We start from the raw sequence: 16,273 nt of genomic DNA, 5'->3' as shown, positions 1-16,273 counted from the left end.
AACAGGTGGGCAGCAACTTTCTAGGGACAAATGATAGCTGCTGAGGATTTGGAGGTGAGAGGAAATGAGAAGGCAACTGAGAAATGCTTCAGTACTCACTAAGCCAATTCTCAGGTAAAACCAGTAACAATATGCTCTTGTACACAAGTGAACTTAAATGTATGCTAAATGTGTTATAGGTAAAGATAAAAAAGGTAAGAAAGCTGACTCCATCAACCTTCACTTAAAAAGTGACCAATAAGGAGAGCAGTCCTAGGTTAAACTAAAACTGGGCTTTAAAAAAAATTATGTGTACAAGAATCACATCTTGGAGCTCTGGCATTTGTTCAGGTTAATTGCACTCCTCCACCAAAAATGATGTTCAGAGGGTCAGGTTCCAGAAATAATGTTTTCCTTGGAGCACACATCCTCAGTGCAGAAGACTTAAAAGACTTACTTTAGATGGGAAATTTGCATTGATAAGCATACCCCCCAAAAAAGTTTTTAGAGGGTCAGGTTCCAGAAATAATGTTCTCCTTGGAGCACACATCCCCAGTGCAGAAGACTTAAAAGACTTACTTTAGATGGGAAATTTGCATTGATAAGCATACCCCCCCCCAAAAAAAGTTTTTTGAACGTGTTTGAAGTGATGGCAGTAAGGTACCTGGGTGCGGCTAAGTGCTCGCATGTTTGAGTTGAGCATCACAGAAGTGAAAAGTGTAAGTATCCTCTTTCTCAGGAGGCTGCACAGTTCCTCTGTAAAACTAATTTAAATGGCCTCAAGACAATACAACCCAAGTATTAGAGAGCTGGCCTCTGCTTTATTCCAGACAATTCTGTTTAGAGGAAGATAACGATCCAGAGCCAGCTGGGATAAAGGGAAGAGGCTGGCAATGCTCCCAGCTTCTGAATATAACTGATCAGTCCTCCTACCCCACCCCACCCCATGCCACCCTGCCCTATCACCCCACCCCACCCCACCCTATCCCTGGTTTGAGACAAGCTAGAATCTTAGTTTAAATCTTGGTTTCTCAAGTTTCTGAGCCAAAAACCACTCCCTGAAGCCCAATACACACATTTCTGATAACAAAAGGTAAAAAAATAAAATGCAAAAGGTGAAGCAATGGTATATAGACAATAGTCAGCACAGGAGGGACTCACTGAATAAAAAAAAAATACAGTTAAAACAGCAGAAGGTCCTTGGGGCGCCTGGGTGGCTTAGTTGGTTGGGCGTCCAACTTCAGCTCAGGTCATGATCTCACAACTCGTGAGTTCGAGCCCCATATCAGGCTCTGCACTGACAGCTCAGAGCCTGGAGCCTGCTTTGAATTCTGTGTCTCCCTCTCTCTCTGCCCCTTCCCCACTCATGCTCTGCCTCTCTCTCTCTCTCTCTCTCTGTCAAAAATAAATAAACATTAAAAAAATGTTTAAGAAAAAAAAAAAAAAAAACAGCAGAAGGTCCGGATCTGGAAACAGGAGAGGGCAGATATGGAAATGGCTATAAAATCTACACTGGCACAGTGGAGTGGCACAGAGTCCTTGACCCGGTCCTGCAGGTACAGTTGTGCAGGTCCCACATCAACACATGCAACACGTGCAGCCCTGACCTAGACACCCAGGGAAAGTACGCCCCTACCTCCTCCACCTGGCACCCAACTTTGCACAGCCTGAGTCAGCAGGACTGCAGATGACAGTTAACATCTGAGACCCTATTCAAAAATCAAGACAGTGAAAGTGGAGGAGAAACAACTTCCCAAGAGAGACGGCGGGCAAACTCAAGGTGCCTTGGCTTCCTCCTTCCCCAGAGCCACCTCATGGAAATAAATCCAAGAGGGCAGGGGATTGGGACCATCACAAACTAGTGGCCCTCCTGCCTAAATACAAACAATGCCTCGACAGACACAATAGGGACCGTGGCTCCACCACTCCCACCCACCAAGCAAAGAGGTAATATGTGAAACCAGGTAAATTCCTAGAGCAGGTCCTCACCAGGAAGTCCAACATCTGGTCAGCCCATTGATTTTTGACAAAACCATTCTTTACTAGAAGATGTCATGGTTCCAAACCACCACTAGCCCGAAAAAAATGCTGTGACTGGGGGCACCCGGGTGGCTCAGTAGGTTGAGCATCCGACTTCAGCTCAGGTCATGATCTCACCATTCATGAGTTCAAGCTCCACATCACGCTCTGTGCTGACAGCTCAGAGCCTGGAGCCTGCTTCGGATTCTGTGTCTCCCTCTCTCTCTGCCCCTCTTCCCCCACCTTGCACTCAGTCTCTCTCTCTTTCTCAAAAATAAACATTAAAAAAAAATTTTTTAAATACTATGACTGAATTTCTTCTAATGACCATACTATTACAACAGCAATCAAAACTTGGAGTACAGGCAGACATGTTTTGATCCATATAATATTTGTATATTTACATTAAATCTTTAGGTCACTGTAACATATTAAATTCTCGATGTTACCCTGCTCACACTCTCTCTCTTGCTCTGAAAAATAAACATTAAGGGGCGCCTGGGTGGCTCAGTAGGTTAAGTGTCCGACTTCAGCTCAGGTCATGATCTCACAGTTCGTGGATTTGAGCCCCGCGTCAGGCTCTGTGCTGACAGCTCGGAGCCTGGAGCCTGCTTCAGATTCTGTGTCTTCCTCTCTCTCTGTTCCTCCCCCACTCATGCTCTGTCTCCCTCTCTCCCCTTCAAAAATAAATAAAAACATTAAATAAATAAATAAATAAATAAATAAATAAACATTAAAAAACTAAAAAAAATTAAATTCTCGATGTTAGTTTTTTGTGACAATAAAAACCCTCTGGAAATGGGTTTAAAAAGTCTAAAATAAGTACCAATTTTTTTAAGTTTATTTATTTTGAGAGAGAGAGAGAAAGAACACACAAATGGGTAAGGGGCAGAGAAAGAGGGAGAGAGAGAATCCCAAGCAGGCTCCACACAGTCAGCACAGAGCCCAATGCAGGGCTCAAGCTCACAAACCACTAGATCATGACCTGAGCCAAAACCAAGAAGCAGACAGATGCTTAACTGACTGAGCCACCCAGGTGCCTCTAAAATAAATACCAATTTTTAAAACTGGGATATCTAAAAGTAATAAAAATACTAACTTTCAGCTAAACTATAGCCCTTATTTATTGGTGTTTTTTATAAATTGGTTCTTGTGGAACCTAGATAGTAGTGTGAAAGTTTTAGTCTCACAAAAACAGATAGTACTTCAACTTTTAGAGTAAAGTTTGAGACGGTTTCTGATGAGTCTTCGTATTATTTCATTTTTACTTTACTGACACTCCTAATTAACTTTAAGATTCATACCAAGTCAATTCAGAGACAATAAATCTCTCTATTCAATGGCCTTTGTATTTTTTTATATTTATTTATTTTGAGAGAGAGAGAGCACATGTACACATGCACGAGTGGGGGAGGGGCAGAGAGAGGGGGAGGGAGAGAACCCTAAGCAGGCTCCACGCTGTCAGTGCAGAGCCTGACGCAGGGCTCAATCACACGAACCATGAGATCATGACCTGAGCCTACATCAAGAGTTGGACACTTAACCAACTGAGCCACCCAGGCACCCCTCAGAGGCCTTTAAAGAGCAAAGGCTTGGGGGCGCCTGGGTGGCGCAGTCGGTTAAGCGTCCGACTTCAGCTCAGGTCACGATCTCGCGGTCCGTGAGTTCGAGCCCCGCGTCGGGCTCTGGGCTGATGGCTCAGAGCCTGGAGCCTGCTTCCGATTCTGTGTCTCCCTCTCTCTCTGCCCCTCCCCCGTTCATGCTCTGTCTCTGTCTCAAAAATAAATAAAACGTTAAAAAAAAAAATTTAAAGAACAAAGGCTTGACAATGAACTGACACTGATGCCTAAAATAATAAAAAGAATTAAAAGATTTGAACATAGTTACATTTTTATTGTTTTCCATGATACAAGGTTTCCTACACCTATCTATTTTTTGAGGTTCACGTAGTAGGCAGCTCCTGAAACAGCTCCCAATAATCCCCACTTCCTTCAAGTCCATATGTGATTCCCCCTCTCTTGCAAGGAGGCTAGACCTAGTGACTTACATCTGACAGACAGAGGATGGCAACAGTGATGGATGTCACTTTCAAAACTGCATTATAAAAACTGACTTCCGTCTTGTTCACGCTTTTTCCTGTCCTCTCAATTGGTCAGTGACAGATCTGGCCACCATGTTACGATGGGGGGACCCACATGGTAAGGAAGCCAGAGTAGCCTCTAGCCAACAGTTCCTGAGAACTGAGCCCCTCACTCTGACAGCCCATGAGGAACTGAACCCTCCCACAACCATGTGAGTGAGTCTGGAAGCAGATCCTTTTCCACTCCAGCTGAGTGGACTGCAGCCCCAGCCAACACCCTGTTTGCAGCCTGTTGAGAGATCGAAAGCCAGAGAACCCAGCTATGCCACACCCAGATTCCTGACTGGAAGTAACGGTGGGGAAATAAAGCCACTAGGTTCGGGGATATAACTTGTTACCCAGCCATAGATAACTAACATAATTCCCTTAGGGTGAGACTGGGATTTCTTTCTTTTTTTCTTTTCACAAAGTTGGTACCCAAGAAACACTGACAGATGAGTTCATCTGGACCCAGGCACTTAGGGGCGAATTCCAAGATGCTTAAGAAAAAAAGAAGTGGTGACATCAACTTCTAGGCTACACTTTAAGCACACAGCATGACAATGACAAAATTATTTTTAATTAGATTAATAGGTCCTCATGCTCAGATCGACCTTTAAAACATCTAAGAGATAAGTGGTCATAAATGCATGCTGTTTAAAATATCTTTCTCTTTCTATTCCTAACATTACCACCAGTCCCTGTTTTATTCTATTCTCCTCCGGCATTCAAATAAAACACCACAATGTGCATCTCAGATTCTGATATCTCCACAAAAAGGAACCACAATTCTTATAAAAAAGAAAGAAATAAACAACTGACTGCATGTTTAGGACAGAAAACTTAGAGGTGAGCCTGGAGATCCTTGTTGTCACAGAAAAATAAGGACTTTCTCAAAGACATCTGAAAGTATGAAGAATAAACTGGTTCAAAGGGGCTCCTTGGACCAACCTGTGACTAGTTGAGCAGCAAAACCAAAAGTCATAATTATGGTCAATTAGACCAAGTCTGGATCATCCAAGGGCACTCATTCCTGATGACCAAACATTAAGCTCTCTTTAAAAAGTTCTCCTCGGGGCTCCTGGGTGGCGCAGTCGGTTAAGCGTCCGACTTCAGCCAGGTCACGATCTCGCGGTCCATGAGTTAGAGCCCCGCGTCGGGCTCTGGGCTGATGGCTCAGAGCCTGGAGCCTGTCTCCGATTCTGTGTCTCCCTCTCTCTCTGCCCCTCCCCCGTTCATGCTCTGTCTCTCTCTGTCCCGAAAATAAATAAACTTTGAAAAAAAAAATTTTTTTAATAAAATAAAATAAAATAAAAAGTTCTCCTCATGGAGCGCCTGGGTGGCTCAGTCGGTTAAGCAGCCAACTTCAGCTCAGGTCATGATCTCGCGGTCCATGAGTTCAAGCCCCGCGTCGGGCTCTGTGCTGACAGCTCAGAGCCTGGAGCCTGTTTTGGATTCTGTGTCGCCCTCTCTCTGACCCTCCCCCATTCATGCTCTGTCTCTCTCTGTCTCAAAAATAAATAAACATTAAAAAAAAATTTTTTTTAAAGTTCTCCTTGCTGACATGAATCTATTAATTCATGCTTGGCTCCAAAGAGACAGAGACATGACCCTTAAAGAATGCATATGCAACCACCCACCATGAGTTTTGGGAGGACCAAGAGAACTGGTTTTGTGATCTCAAGATCAGTTCCAGCACCACTGGGATAAAAGGGGACTAATGTAAAGTCAAGGTGATCTGAGAGGAAACATGCTCTTTAGGGTTCTGGGAAGCTGGAGCTGGCAATGTGGGTGACAAAACAACTTCCTCCCTTGGAAGAGGACGGGCTTCGTGAGGCTGAGTGAAGTTTGAAGTTAGTAATCATCTGTGAAGTTCTCCTGGGGTGTTGACGGAAGCACCCTATAAAGGCAGGAAAGAAACACAGGGATGGAGCTTTTTCTCACCCCTAGCGGCTGTTCACCCTGTCAGGAAGCAAACGGCCCAGAAAACATGCTGCATCTGCTCCTTTTACAGGAGAGCATCTCTTCTGTTAAATTTCTACATCCTTGACTTAATGAGAAAGAAGAAAGTGAATGGTCTATCCTCTCCTCAACCCCAATCCATACCCTACCAAAATACTCCACATACAAGCTATTCACATCTTTACTTTTAATAAGATTAGCACTCAAAACAAAAAACAAAAACAAAAAAAAAGCTGTTTCTATATTCACTACACAACAATGAACAAAGCCACCTAATTGCTCAGATCCTTGTCTAAACTTCACAGTCTAAAACTTTTTCGTTTTTGCCAAATTGATGAAAGGGAAGACATGTTAGCTCATTGATTTAATTCAGTCTAAAGAGTCTAAAAGAGGGGCACCTGGGTGGCTCAGTCAGTTGAGTGTCTGACTTCAGCTCAGGTCATGATCTCACAGTTCATGGGTTCGAGCCCCGCATCAGGCTCTGCATTGACAGCTCTGAGCCTGGAGCCTGCTTCAGATTCTGTGTCTCCTTCTCTCTCTGCCCCTCCCCCCCCCATGCTTTGTCTCATTCTGTTTCTCAAAAATAAATAAATGTAAAAAAAAGTCTAAAAGAGAAGAAAAAAACCAAAATAATGACTTGCAAATAACTCATACAAAAAACTATTTGTGGAGACTGGCAAGGGGTAACAACAATGCCATTTATTGGGTGCCCGTTTTGTGCCAGGCACCTAGCTTGACAATTTACAGGAGCTATCTCTGGCTCTTTGAAGCACTGTTGTGCCCAATTTACAGATGCAGAAATAAAGGTTCAGAATAGCGAAGTAACAACTCATCCAGTTCGTATCAAAAGCAGGGAGCCAGGATTTATAGAGTTACCAACGATCACCTCCTTCCAGTTTTCACATCTTTCCATCACTCTAAAATATTCTCTCGTGCCCACATGCTATAAATCCCTGATCCCACTGCCAGCCCAGGCAACCACTCATCTGTTTTCTATCTGTATAGATTTGCCTTTTTTGAAGATTCTTTTTTGGTTCTTTTGGGTGTTTTGTTTTGTTTTGTCTTGTTTCGTTGAGGAGGGGAGAGGCAGAAAGAGAGGGAGAGAGAATCCCAAGCAGGTTCCGCACTGTCAGCACAGAGCCCAACAGAGGGCTCGATCTCACAAACCATGAGATCATGACCTGAGCCGAAATCAAGAGTCAGACACTTAACCAACTGAGCTACGGAGCCACCTTGAGATTTGCCTTTTCCAAATATTTCACGTAGTATACAGTCTTTTGCATCCGGCTCGTTTTGCCTAGCATGTTTTTTCAGGTTCATCAGTGTCATAACATATATCAATACTCTGTCCCTTTTTATTGCTAGTAGTATTCCAGTAGATGGGTTCCTAGTTGATGGACATTTGGATTGTTCCCAGTTTGGGGTCTTGTATGAATTACACTGCTGTGAATATTCATGTGTGTATCTTTGTGTGGACGTACGTTTTCGTGTCTGTTGGGTATATTCCTAGAAGTGGACTCTCTGGATCCTATGGTATATGTGTATGTTTAACTTTTTAAAGAAACTGCCAAATGACATCACCATTTTTTATTCCCTCCAGCACCAAATAAAAATTTGAGGCTGAATATTCAAGAAACTGGAAAGACTTCAGATCTGTGTTCTACTCATGCACCAGCGGCTGTGTGTGTGTGTGTGTGTGTGTGTGTGTGTGTCAAACATTCTTCAGCAGCCTGACTCCAATGTGCAAAAAATTAAGTCTGTAACACTGTGGACTTCGATTCCTTAGTTACCTTCAGTTTCTTAGTTACCCACCAGTCTGGCAGTGGATCTGGTAAGGCTTCTGAGCAGCTCTTGCCTATGTAGATAACCATGGTAGGCCAAGTGAAATACCCAAAATTTGGATAAAACCGGCCAAATGATCACCATTCCTCAGTGGCTCCTCACCCTTTCACTATTCTGCCTTTGTGACACATTAATTTTCATTTTTCACGATTGACTTCCAGAGGGTTCCTTGGGATCTATGCGTAGCATACTCCCTAGGTCCCTCTGTATCGTCTTTAGAACGTGGCACTCTTACCTATAATAAGTGGCATTATCATCTTTATTTCCCCATCTCTCAGGCAAATAAGAGTGCCCAGCAAGACCACATCAAATGCTAAATCCTAGGACTCCAACTTGTCACCCTGGCCCAAATGAACACAACACTAGCAATCACCCCTGCATCTGACTGTTATTAACCTATTAAAAAGAGAGCGTGCATGAGCCATGGTTTTCTTCCTCTCCAAACCAACTGAATCCATTTTACAAAATTTCATGGGACACTCTGTTTTCTAATATCTACGTGGTGGTGCCTCTTAGCCCCAATTCTGTAATGTGCTTGCAAATGCTATTACACTTGTCCGACATGGTTTGCTTTCAATAATCCCATAGCTTTTTTATTTCTTGGAATGCCATGGACCTCCATATGTTTACTTATTCTCTGCTTGTTTATCAAGTGCACAAAGCATCCCCCACCCTCCCACTGCTCAAGAGTTCCACACACCTGATTTCTAGATTAGGTAAGACAAGGAAATGGAGCAGGGGACAGAGTCCTGAGGCAAGGAAGAATGTATGAAGGAGGGGGTAGGAAGGAAGAAAAGATATTTCCAAATACTCTCCTGTTACAATGTGTAGCCATCTGGGTTTTTATCAGTTCTCATTTAGAAGGTAAAATTGCTTAAAACTAAACATTCCCTATCTGAACTCTTGAATTGTCAAATGTATCTGTGTCAACTGTTTTGTACTAAATCACTTTCTGAAAGCAGTTGCAGGGAATCAAATCCACCCACATCCGCCCCCCAAAAAAAACCACTAAAATCCATCACCAAAACCCAGCCATCTAATATTCCATTCATAACTGACCTTAACATCAATGCCCCCTTGACCTGGGTCCACACACCAGTGCCAAGGCTAATAATAGACAAGGCTCCCCTTTAGGCTAAAGCACTACTGTGCACCAGCCTACTTCTCACTCCGCATCCATCATCTTGTTTTAGTCTTCCCAGAATCCAGTGAGGCAGCTACAATTATCCTTACTTTACAGATGAGAACCTGGGCATCAGAGGAGGTAAATGACTTGCCCAGGCTGGCATAGCTGGAAAGAGGCAGAGTGGGATTCACACACCAAAGCTCTTACTCATTTCTCTAAGTCAGGCTGCCTCCCTGAGTTAAACTCCCCAGGCCCCAACAGAGTTGCCGTCTCTTCCTCATCATCAATAAATATTTATGAAGGACCCACCGCCTACACACCACCGCTCTTGTTTCCACAGCAACATGCTGTCAGAGAGTCATGGGAGTATCCTGTGCTTAAAGGAACAATGCTGTAATGTCCTGTGATCATGGCTCTGAAAGGTGACAGTTACACTACCACAGCGGACTCCGTCTCAGCCAGCAGCCAGGAGCTTGCAAGCGCTGTGCGAGGGATAAGCAAGAAGAAACTGAAGAGAGGAGAAAGGGAGTGGGTTTTTACCCAAGAAAACAGTCTGCTTTCATTGTGAATGTGTTTGTGATTGTTGCTGAAACAGAATCCAGGCCAGGTTTGCACATTAATTGTTCTTTTATTAGGAAAGAAATCAAGCAATCCAGGAGAGAAAATAAAATTTGACTGTACTGCTAACAGTTCCCCAGAGATAACTGGCAATGATTATCGAGTTAAATGACTACATCGCTAACAATTGCAATCTCAAGTCAGTCCCCTCTACGATCCATTGTCGCTCTCACTGTACAGACGCTGAAATCCTCTAGTAAATGGACTAATTATCCCCGTATCTGTTTTAGTTGTTTCTCTCTTGCCCCATCCCAAATCATGTTTTGCCACACTCTCAACAGGCTGATTTCAAATGCTTTTTTTTTTTTAACTACCATTCCTTGCAATCATCATCCTGGCTCATGAAACACATCTTAGTAGGAAGAAGGAAACTGCCTTTTGATGACAGGCTCTTGCCACTGACTTTTAGACACCATGACCAACATGTTACAGCAAAACATATCATCCCAAATGTGTACTAGATACAAATTCAAATTGCTTTTAAGACTGGGAACTTTCAGATTAAAAAGGTATGAGGCACACACCACTGAGTTTTAAAATGTATTCTTTACCCAAACTTGCCAAAAGTTTTAAATAAGATACTTTAAAGCAAATCAAGATATTGTCGTATTTGTACTAGATCTGGATTCCAACAGTTTCAGCATTTAGAAATTAAGAGGATAAGTCCATTTTAAAAAAATCAACATTTGCAGCATTCCTGCATCTACAAATGTAGATGCTCACGAAGAAACCTGGGGGAAAAAAATCAAATGTAAATGGTCTAAGACATTTGCATTAAACCAAAAAGGAGAAAAAAGATATCTACAGAAAATCCCCATTTTTACAACTGAATGAGGCTTTCTCCCACACAAGCTAATCCCACTCGTTCAAGGAGCCTCTAGCACAAACGCAGTCGCTTGCTAAGTATATGCCGTAGTAGGTTTGCAGAAGTCACTCGGCTCAAGTAGAACCAAAAGAAACATATGGTGCCTCAACAGTAGATTTCTTCCCAAACTGTACTCCTGGACTGCTTTTCTTTCCCGAGTGTTCCAAAGAGCAAACAAAGAAAAGGTGCTGGCTCCTCACACTTCTCTAAATGTTTTAACAAAAGGCTGCTGAATAAACACATTACTCATTTAAAATTTGAAAAGAAGTTCTATTCCTGAGCTGACAGCAACTGGATTTGCATTTTAACAGTTGTGGGCGAGCGCCACCTGGCGGGGGGCACCGGAACCGGCGTGCTTTGTGCGTTGGACAGCTTCCCCAGGCCGGTACCGTTTCACCGCACGCTTCGCAAGAACGGCTGGACACCCGCGGCGGAATATTTTTGACACTGATTTTTTGCCGCGGGAACGTGAGTACTGTGAATGCGTGGCGGGCCCGCCAGGCCCTGGAGGAAAGTAAAAACTTAAATCACGAAGCACGCCCGGGGGCTCCAGGACCGCCCCCAGCATCTTCCTTTTCTCCCCTCCCCAGCACACCTAATGCAGACCCAGAGCGAGGAGAAGCAGAATTGCACACCCACCACCTTTAGAACGGTGCCGTGCCTGTCCCTCTTCCCTCACTGGCTAATCCTACCCACACACCTCAAAAGAAGTGTCCTAGTCACCCAACTTCCCGGCCACGGAAACGGGCTGGCCCCTTCGCAGAAGTCCCATACTGAGTTCCCATTTAGTAGGGAGCAAGAGAGACGCCAGTGTCTGTCCAACGGAGTGTCACTCCATTGCTTCCTAACCTCAAGTGCAACCTGCTTAAGGAGGCTACACTCCACCGCAGCTTTCTTTTTTTCTCTCTTTCCTTCTTCAAAACAATATATGGGCACCGCTGTTACTGGGCAATCCGAAACTCATCTTTTCCTACATCTCACTTGTTTATCTCAGCCTGTCCGCGTCATCTCAGCAACCTCCAGCTCAGTGTGGCCACATCAAATCAAATCGGGGCTAAAAACAAACAAACACAACAGGCAAACAAACTTCAAGGTGATTTTGAACTTGGAAGCATACCTGGCCAATCCCTCCCCTTGTCTCCCTCCACCTGCCGCCCAGTCTTTGGGCGCCTGGGGCTGGAAGTTTGCCTGAGGCGGGCTTTGGCGATGGAGAAGACGCAGGATGGTCGTAGTCTCCCATGCATGCCAACCTATCTTTAGGGGCACCCCAGCCCCCCAACACTGAGAACCACCTCTGCTCACCTCCTTCCTACGGTCAAACCCAAATATGGGTCCCCCACCCCTAAACTTTTCAGGAGCCAACAGGCTCAAAGGTCGAAGCCACTCCGCTCCAAGGGCCTTAACTGGGGCGACCATCCACTCTGGCTGAAAACCACGGGCTACGGAGGAGGTCAGTGCCGCCCCAGTCGTTAACGCCCACACCCCCACGGTGCCTTCACCGGCTCGCTTAAGCCTTAGCTGAGGGGCGCGGCGTGTTTCGAGCAAGTCTGGAGCTGGCCGTCTCTCCCTGGAGACAAGAAAAGCCACCGCCCCGGCAGCCGCGGCCTGCTGGCGACCGGTGCTCCCCCACGAAAAGCGCGCGCTGCCCCCCAGAAGCTGCGGGGAGCGAACGCTCCACCCCGGGCGCCGGTGCCGCTTCTCGTCCCGCCGCCCCAAACACTCCAGTGACAGATTCCGACAAGTGGGAGGCAGCAAGTGGAGACGTTCGCAACAACCGCGAAAGTTACTCCCGCCCGGGGGCCCGCAGCAAAGTCGGGCGGGGAACTCCGCCAAACGCGGGCTGCCGGGAGGGGGGACGCGCGGGCCCGGGCGCGCAGGGACGCGGCTGCCCGCGCCGGCGACGGGGACCCGGCTCCGGCCCCCGGGACGCGCCCCCCGCCAGCCCGCACAACTTTCTCCCCCGAGGGCCCCGCGGCGGCCTCGGGCGCGCCGGGGAGCGAGCGGGGCCCGGCGGGCGTACTCACCTGCGGCGCTCTGTGCCCCGGCGCCGGGCAGCGAAGGCAGCTGCAGCCGCAGGAGCAGGCTGAGGGCGAGCGCGGCGAGGCTCGCCATCCGGGCGGCGGCGGGCGGCTCAGCCCCTTCCCGCGGGGGCCGGGGCCGGGGCCGGGACTCGGGCGGGCGCGGGGCGGCCCCGCATCGCCGGCGCGGCCGCACGCAGGGGCTCCGCGGCGCTCCCGGAGCCGGCGCCGCTGCGCTCGGAGCCGAGGCGCGGCGCGAACTGAGGCGGGCGGCTGGGCGGGGGCGGGACGCGGGGGGCGGGGGCGGGGGGCGGCGTCCCCCGAGTCCTAACGCCGCCGCCGCCGCCGCCCGCCCGCCCGGCGCTCCGCCCGGGCCGCGCACACACCCTCGCGCGCACGCCCGCGCCCCGCACACGCCCGCCGCCGGCGCACCCTCGCAGGGGCTGGTCGGCTCCGGGCGGCCGGCTCAGTCTCGCGCCCACACGCAGCAGCCCCCGCGCGCACCCCCGCGCCCCCACGCGCGCCAGGGTCCTCGCTTCCTCGCCCCGCGCAGCGCGGCGCAGCCAAGCATCGTCTGCCCGGCTTGGGCGCAGGTACCGGGGGCGGTGGGGGGAGGCGGGAGAGAGGGAACAGCCGCCGTGTGAACTCGGAGTGGGAGAACAGGTGAGTGGGGGCGCGGGGGGGAGAGGAGGCCGGGAGGGAGCAGCCGTCTCAACTCGGGATGGGGTGGGGGGGCAGGGGAGTGGGGGAGGGGTCATCTGTCCTAAGCTGGGGCGGGCGTCTGCTGGCGAGGGGCTCGGGCACGCCCTGAGAGGAGAATTTCCTCTAAGAGTCGACACCCCCCTCACCCCCCACCACACACGCACACGCTCCTCTGGGCGCAACCCGCCTCCTCAGCCGCCCAGGCACCCTTCTTATTCACCCACATCTCTCCCTGTCCCCACCCCCACGCGGAAGGGACGACGACGGGGCTGGAGGCATACCTCTCTCGCCCACTGCCTTCCCCCCTTCCAGTTCGCGAGAGACAGAACCGTGTAGTTTTTTTCCTTTTTCTTCCTGGTCTGAACAAAGACCTGGTTGGAAACGAAAGCCTAAAACCATAGATCAGACTCCTAGCTGTCCCTTGCAGCTCACAGGCTGGAACTCTCTGCTCTCCTGGGAGCCAGGATCTCATGGAGCAGACCTGGAACCACTTGCGTCCCGGCGGGGGGCCTGGGCGCTAAAAGCTGGGGACAGGGACACCTAAGCAATGCTCAAAGAACTCACATTTGTGAACCTGGCCAAAGCCTTCTTTAGGTCTCAGCACAGCCTTCCCCCGCACCCCCTCCTTGTTGGGATTCCAGGGATTGGATTGGACAGATTGGGGCAGAAATATGAAAGTCAGGCATGGCTAGGTTTTCCAAAGGTGGGACACCTCAGGGTCTGGATTGAGTTGCTGTGGCAGAGAGAACACGGGGCCTCACTCTCCCACACGCCCAGTTCCCACAGGGTGGAGTGGAACAGGACCAGTGCTCAACCTTGGCACCAGGCTGTACCTGCCCAGGATGAACCCTCTGTGCTTTCCCAGCTGCCCTCCACACCTGGAAGCTGTCCCCTCTATTCCCGCAGGAGTACATCCTCTCACCTGATGCCCGACAGGGCTCTGGTGTCCAGTCACACACCTTGCTTTTGCACCTGCTGTTCCCTCTGCCTGGAAGGCCCTTCCCTGCATCATCTCCCTGGTAAACTTAACACTCGTTCTTAAGGCTTCTCTGTGAAACTGGCTGAGAGGCCAGCGCTGACTGGAAAAAAAGGGGCTACTTTCCCTGTCTGCCTCCCATCAGCCTGGGGACCTGGGGAAACCTGGCCACATGCTCACCCCTGGCTCAGGGCTGAGGTCAGTGTCAGTACTGAAGAAAGCAGGCTGGGGCCTGAGGTGAGCTTTGTGATGGCTGGAAATTGTGGAGTGACGTTCTGCCCTGTAGCTCCTTTCAGTTCCACTCAAGAAGAAGATGGCCTCTTGTCCTCAGGATGACTGCCTTTAAAACCCATGGGACCTCTGGGCCTCAGTTTCCCTTTCTACACAATGGCTTCCCCTTCACCTCTGTTGGGGGCCAGAAGCAGTTAGACATTTTAGCTGCAAATCTCTTAATCCGAGCACAGTTTTAGGGGAAGCTTGAACCATGGGGCATCAAGTGATCTGGCTGCCTGCCATGTGCCAAGAATGGCAAGACTGTGGGTTTGCAGCTTACAGAAGATGTGGTCTGTGCCCTCATGAAGTGTACAGTCTGGTGGAAAAAACTGGACAAAGAGAAAAGCAGTCAAGGACCCAGAAATGCAGAGATAGCCTCCCATCTCCCCAGCGCCCACCCTGCCCCCAGTAATGATCAGTCCCCCAGTGGGGAGCAGAGAATCAGGGGAAAGACATCTTGGGCCATGGAGTCTTACTCACCCATGGGGAAAGCCTATAGTTATAGTAATATAACTGTTCTTTTATCCCCATTTTACACACCAAGAAACTGAGGCCCAAACAGGGCAAAGACCCTGTGTAGGGAGGCAACTGAGGAGTGGCTACACCATTGGAGTCTTTTATCTTCTTGCAGTGGCACAGGGCCCCACTAGTCTAAACTTTAAATTTAAAGTTTAGAAATTCAGGGGCTCCTGGCTGCCTCGGTCAATGGAGCGTACAACTCTTGATCTTGGGGTTGTGGGTTCGAGCACCACAATGGATATAGAGATTACTTTAAAAAATAAAATCTTGGGGCACCTGGGTGGCTCAGTCAGTTAATCATCTGACTTTGGCTCAGGTCATGATGTCACAGTTCATGGATTCGAGCCCTGCATTGGGCTCTGTGCTGACAACTCAGAGCCTAGAGCCTGCTCCAGATTCCGTGTCTCCCTCCCTCTGCCCCTCCCCCACTCTCACTCTGTCTCTCAAAAAATAAACATTAAAATAAATTTTTTTGACATAAAATCTTAATTATAAAATAAAATTTAGAAATTCAGTCTAACCACACTGAGTGTGGAACTAACCACATTTTTTTTTTAACGTTTATTTATTTTTGAGACAGAGAGAGACAGAGTATGAAAGGGGGAGGGTCAGAGAGAGGGAGACACAGAATCTGAAACAGGCTCCAAGCTCTGAGCCATCAGCCCAGAGCCCGATGCGGGGCTCGAACTCACGGTCCATGAGATCGTGACCTGAGCTGAAGTCGGACGCTTAACCAACTGAGCCACCCAGGTGCCCCTGGAACTAACCACATTTTAAGAGCTCAGTAGCCACCTGTGGCTAGTGGCTGCCATATTGTACAGTACAGCTGTAAACATTTCCATCATGATAGAAAATTCTATTGGACAGTGCTGCTCAGACTACAGCCCATGAGCCAAATCTGACCCACTGTTTCTTTTTATAAATAAAGTTTTTTGGGGTACAGCCATGCTTATTCATTTGGACACTGCCTATAGCTGGTTTTTGCAAAAGTTCTATTAGACACTGCTGCACTAGAGCAGAGGTCAGCAAACTACCACTAGTGGGCCAAGCATGGCCCTGATTGTGTTTTTATAAATAAAGTTTTATTGGCACACAATCCTACATATTTGTTTACATATTGCCTGTGATTGTTCTCTGGACTACAGAGGCAGAGTTTAGTAATTGTGACAGAGATCGTCTGGCCCACATCTGAAAATGTTTACTGTCCTTGCCCTTTACAGAAGAAGTTTGCCAACTCCTTCTCTAGAGGCAGTCT

The 16,273-nt window shown here is 48.2% G+C and overlaps 1 protein-coding gene across 14 annotated transcripts in view; it reads right to left on the bottom strand.

The window, feature by feature from the left end:
* The window catches only part of PTPRT (protein tyrosine phosphatase receptor type T), a 1,072,026-nt gene extending 1,059,356 nt beyond the window's left edge, over nt 1–12,670 (bottom strand). For all 14 annotated transcript variants that reach the window (XM_043602349.1, XM_043602354.1, XM_043602350.1 and 11 more), the window contains exon 1: nt 12,555–12,670. In XM_043602349.1, coding sequence (XP_043458284.1) covers nt 12,555–12,642 — 88 coding nt within the window. In that variant the 5' untranslated portion in view covers nt 12,643–12,670. The remainder of the gene's footprint in view (nt 1–12,554) is intronic.
* Nucleotides 12,671–16,273: the final 3,603 nt, after the last annotated feature.

This window comes from Prionailurus bengalensis, chromosome A3, assembly GCF_016509475.1.
Source record: "Prionailurus bengalensis isolate Pbe53 chromosome A3, Fcat_Pben_1.1_paternal_pri, whole genome shotgun sequence".
Classification (NCBI taxonomy): Eukaryota; Metazoa; Chordata; class Mammalia; order Carnivora; family Felidae; genus Prionailurus; species Prionailurus bengalensis.
This window is presented reverse-complemented; position numbering and strand designations above follow the sequence as displayed.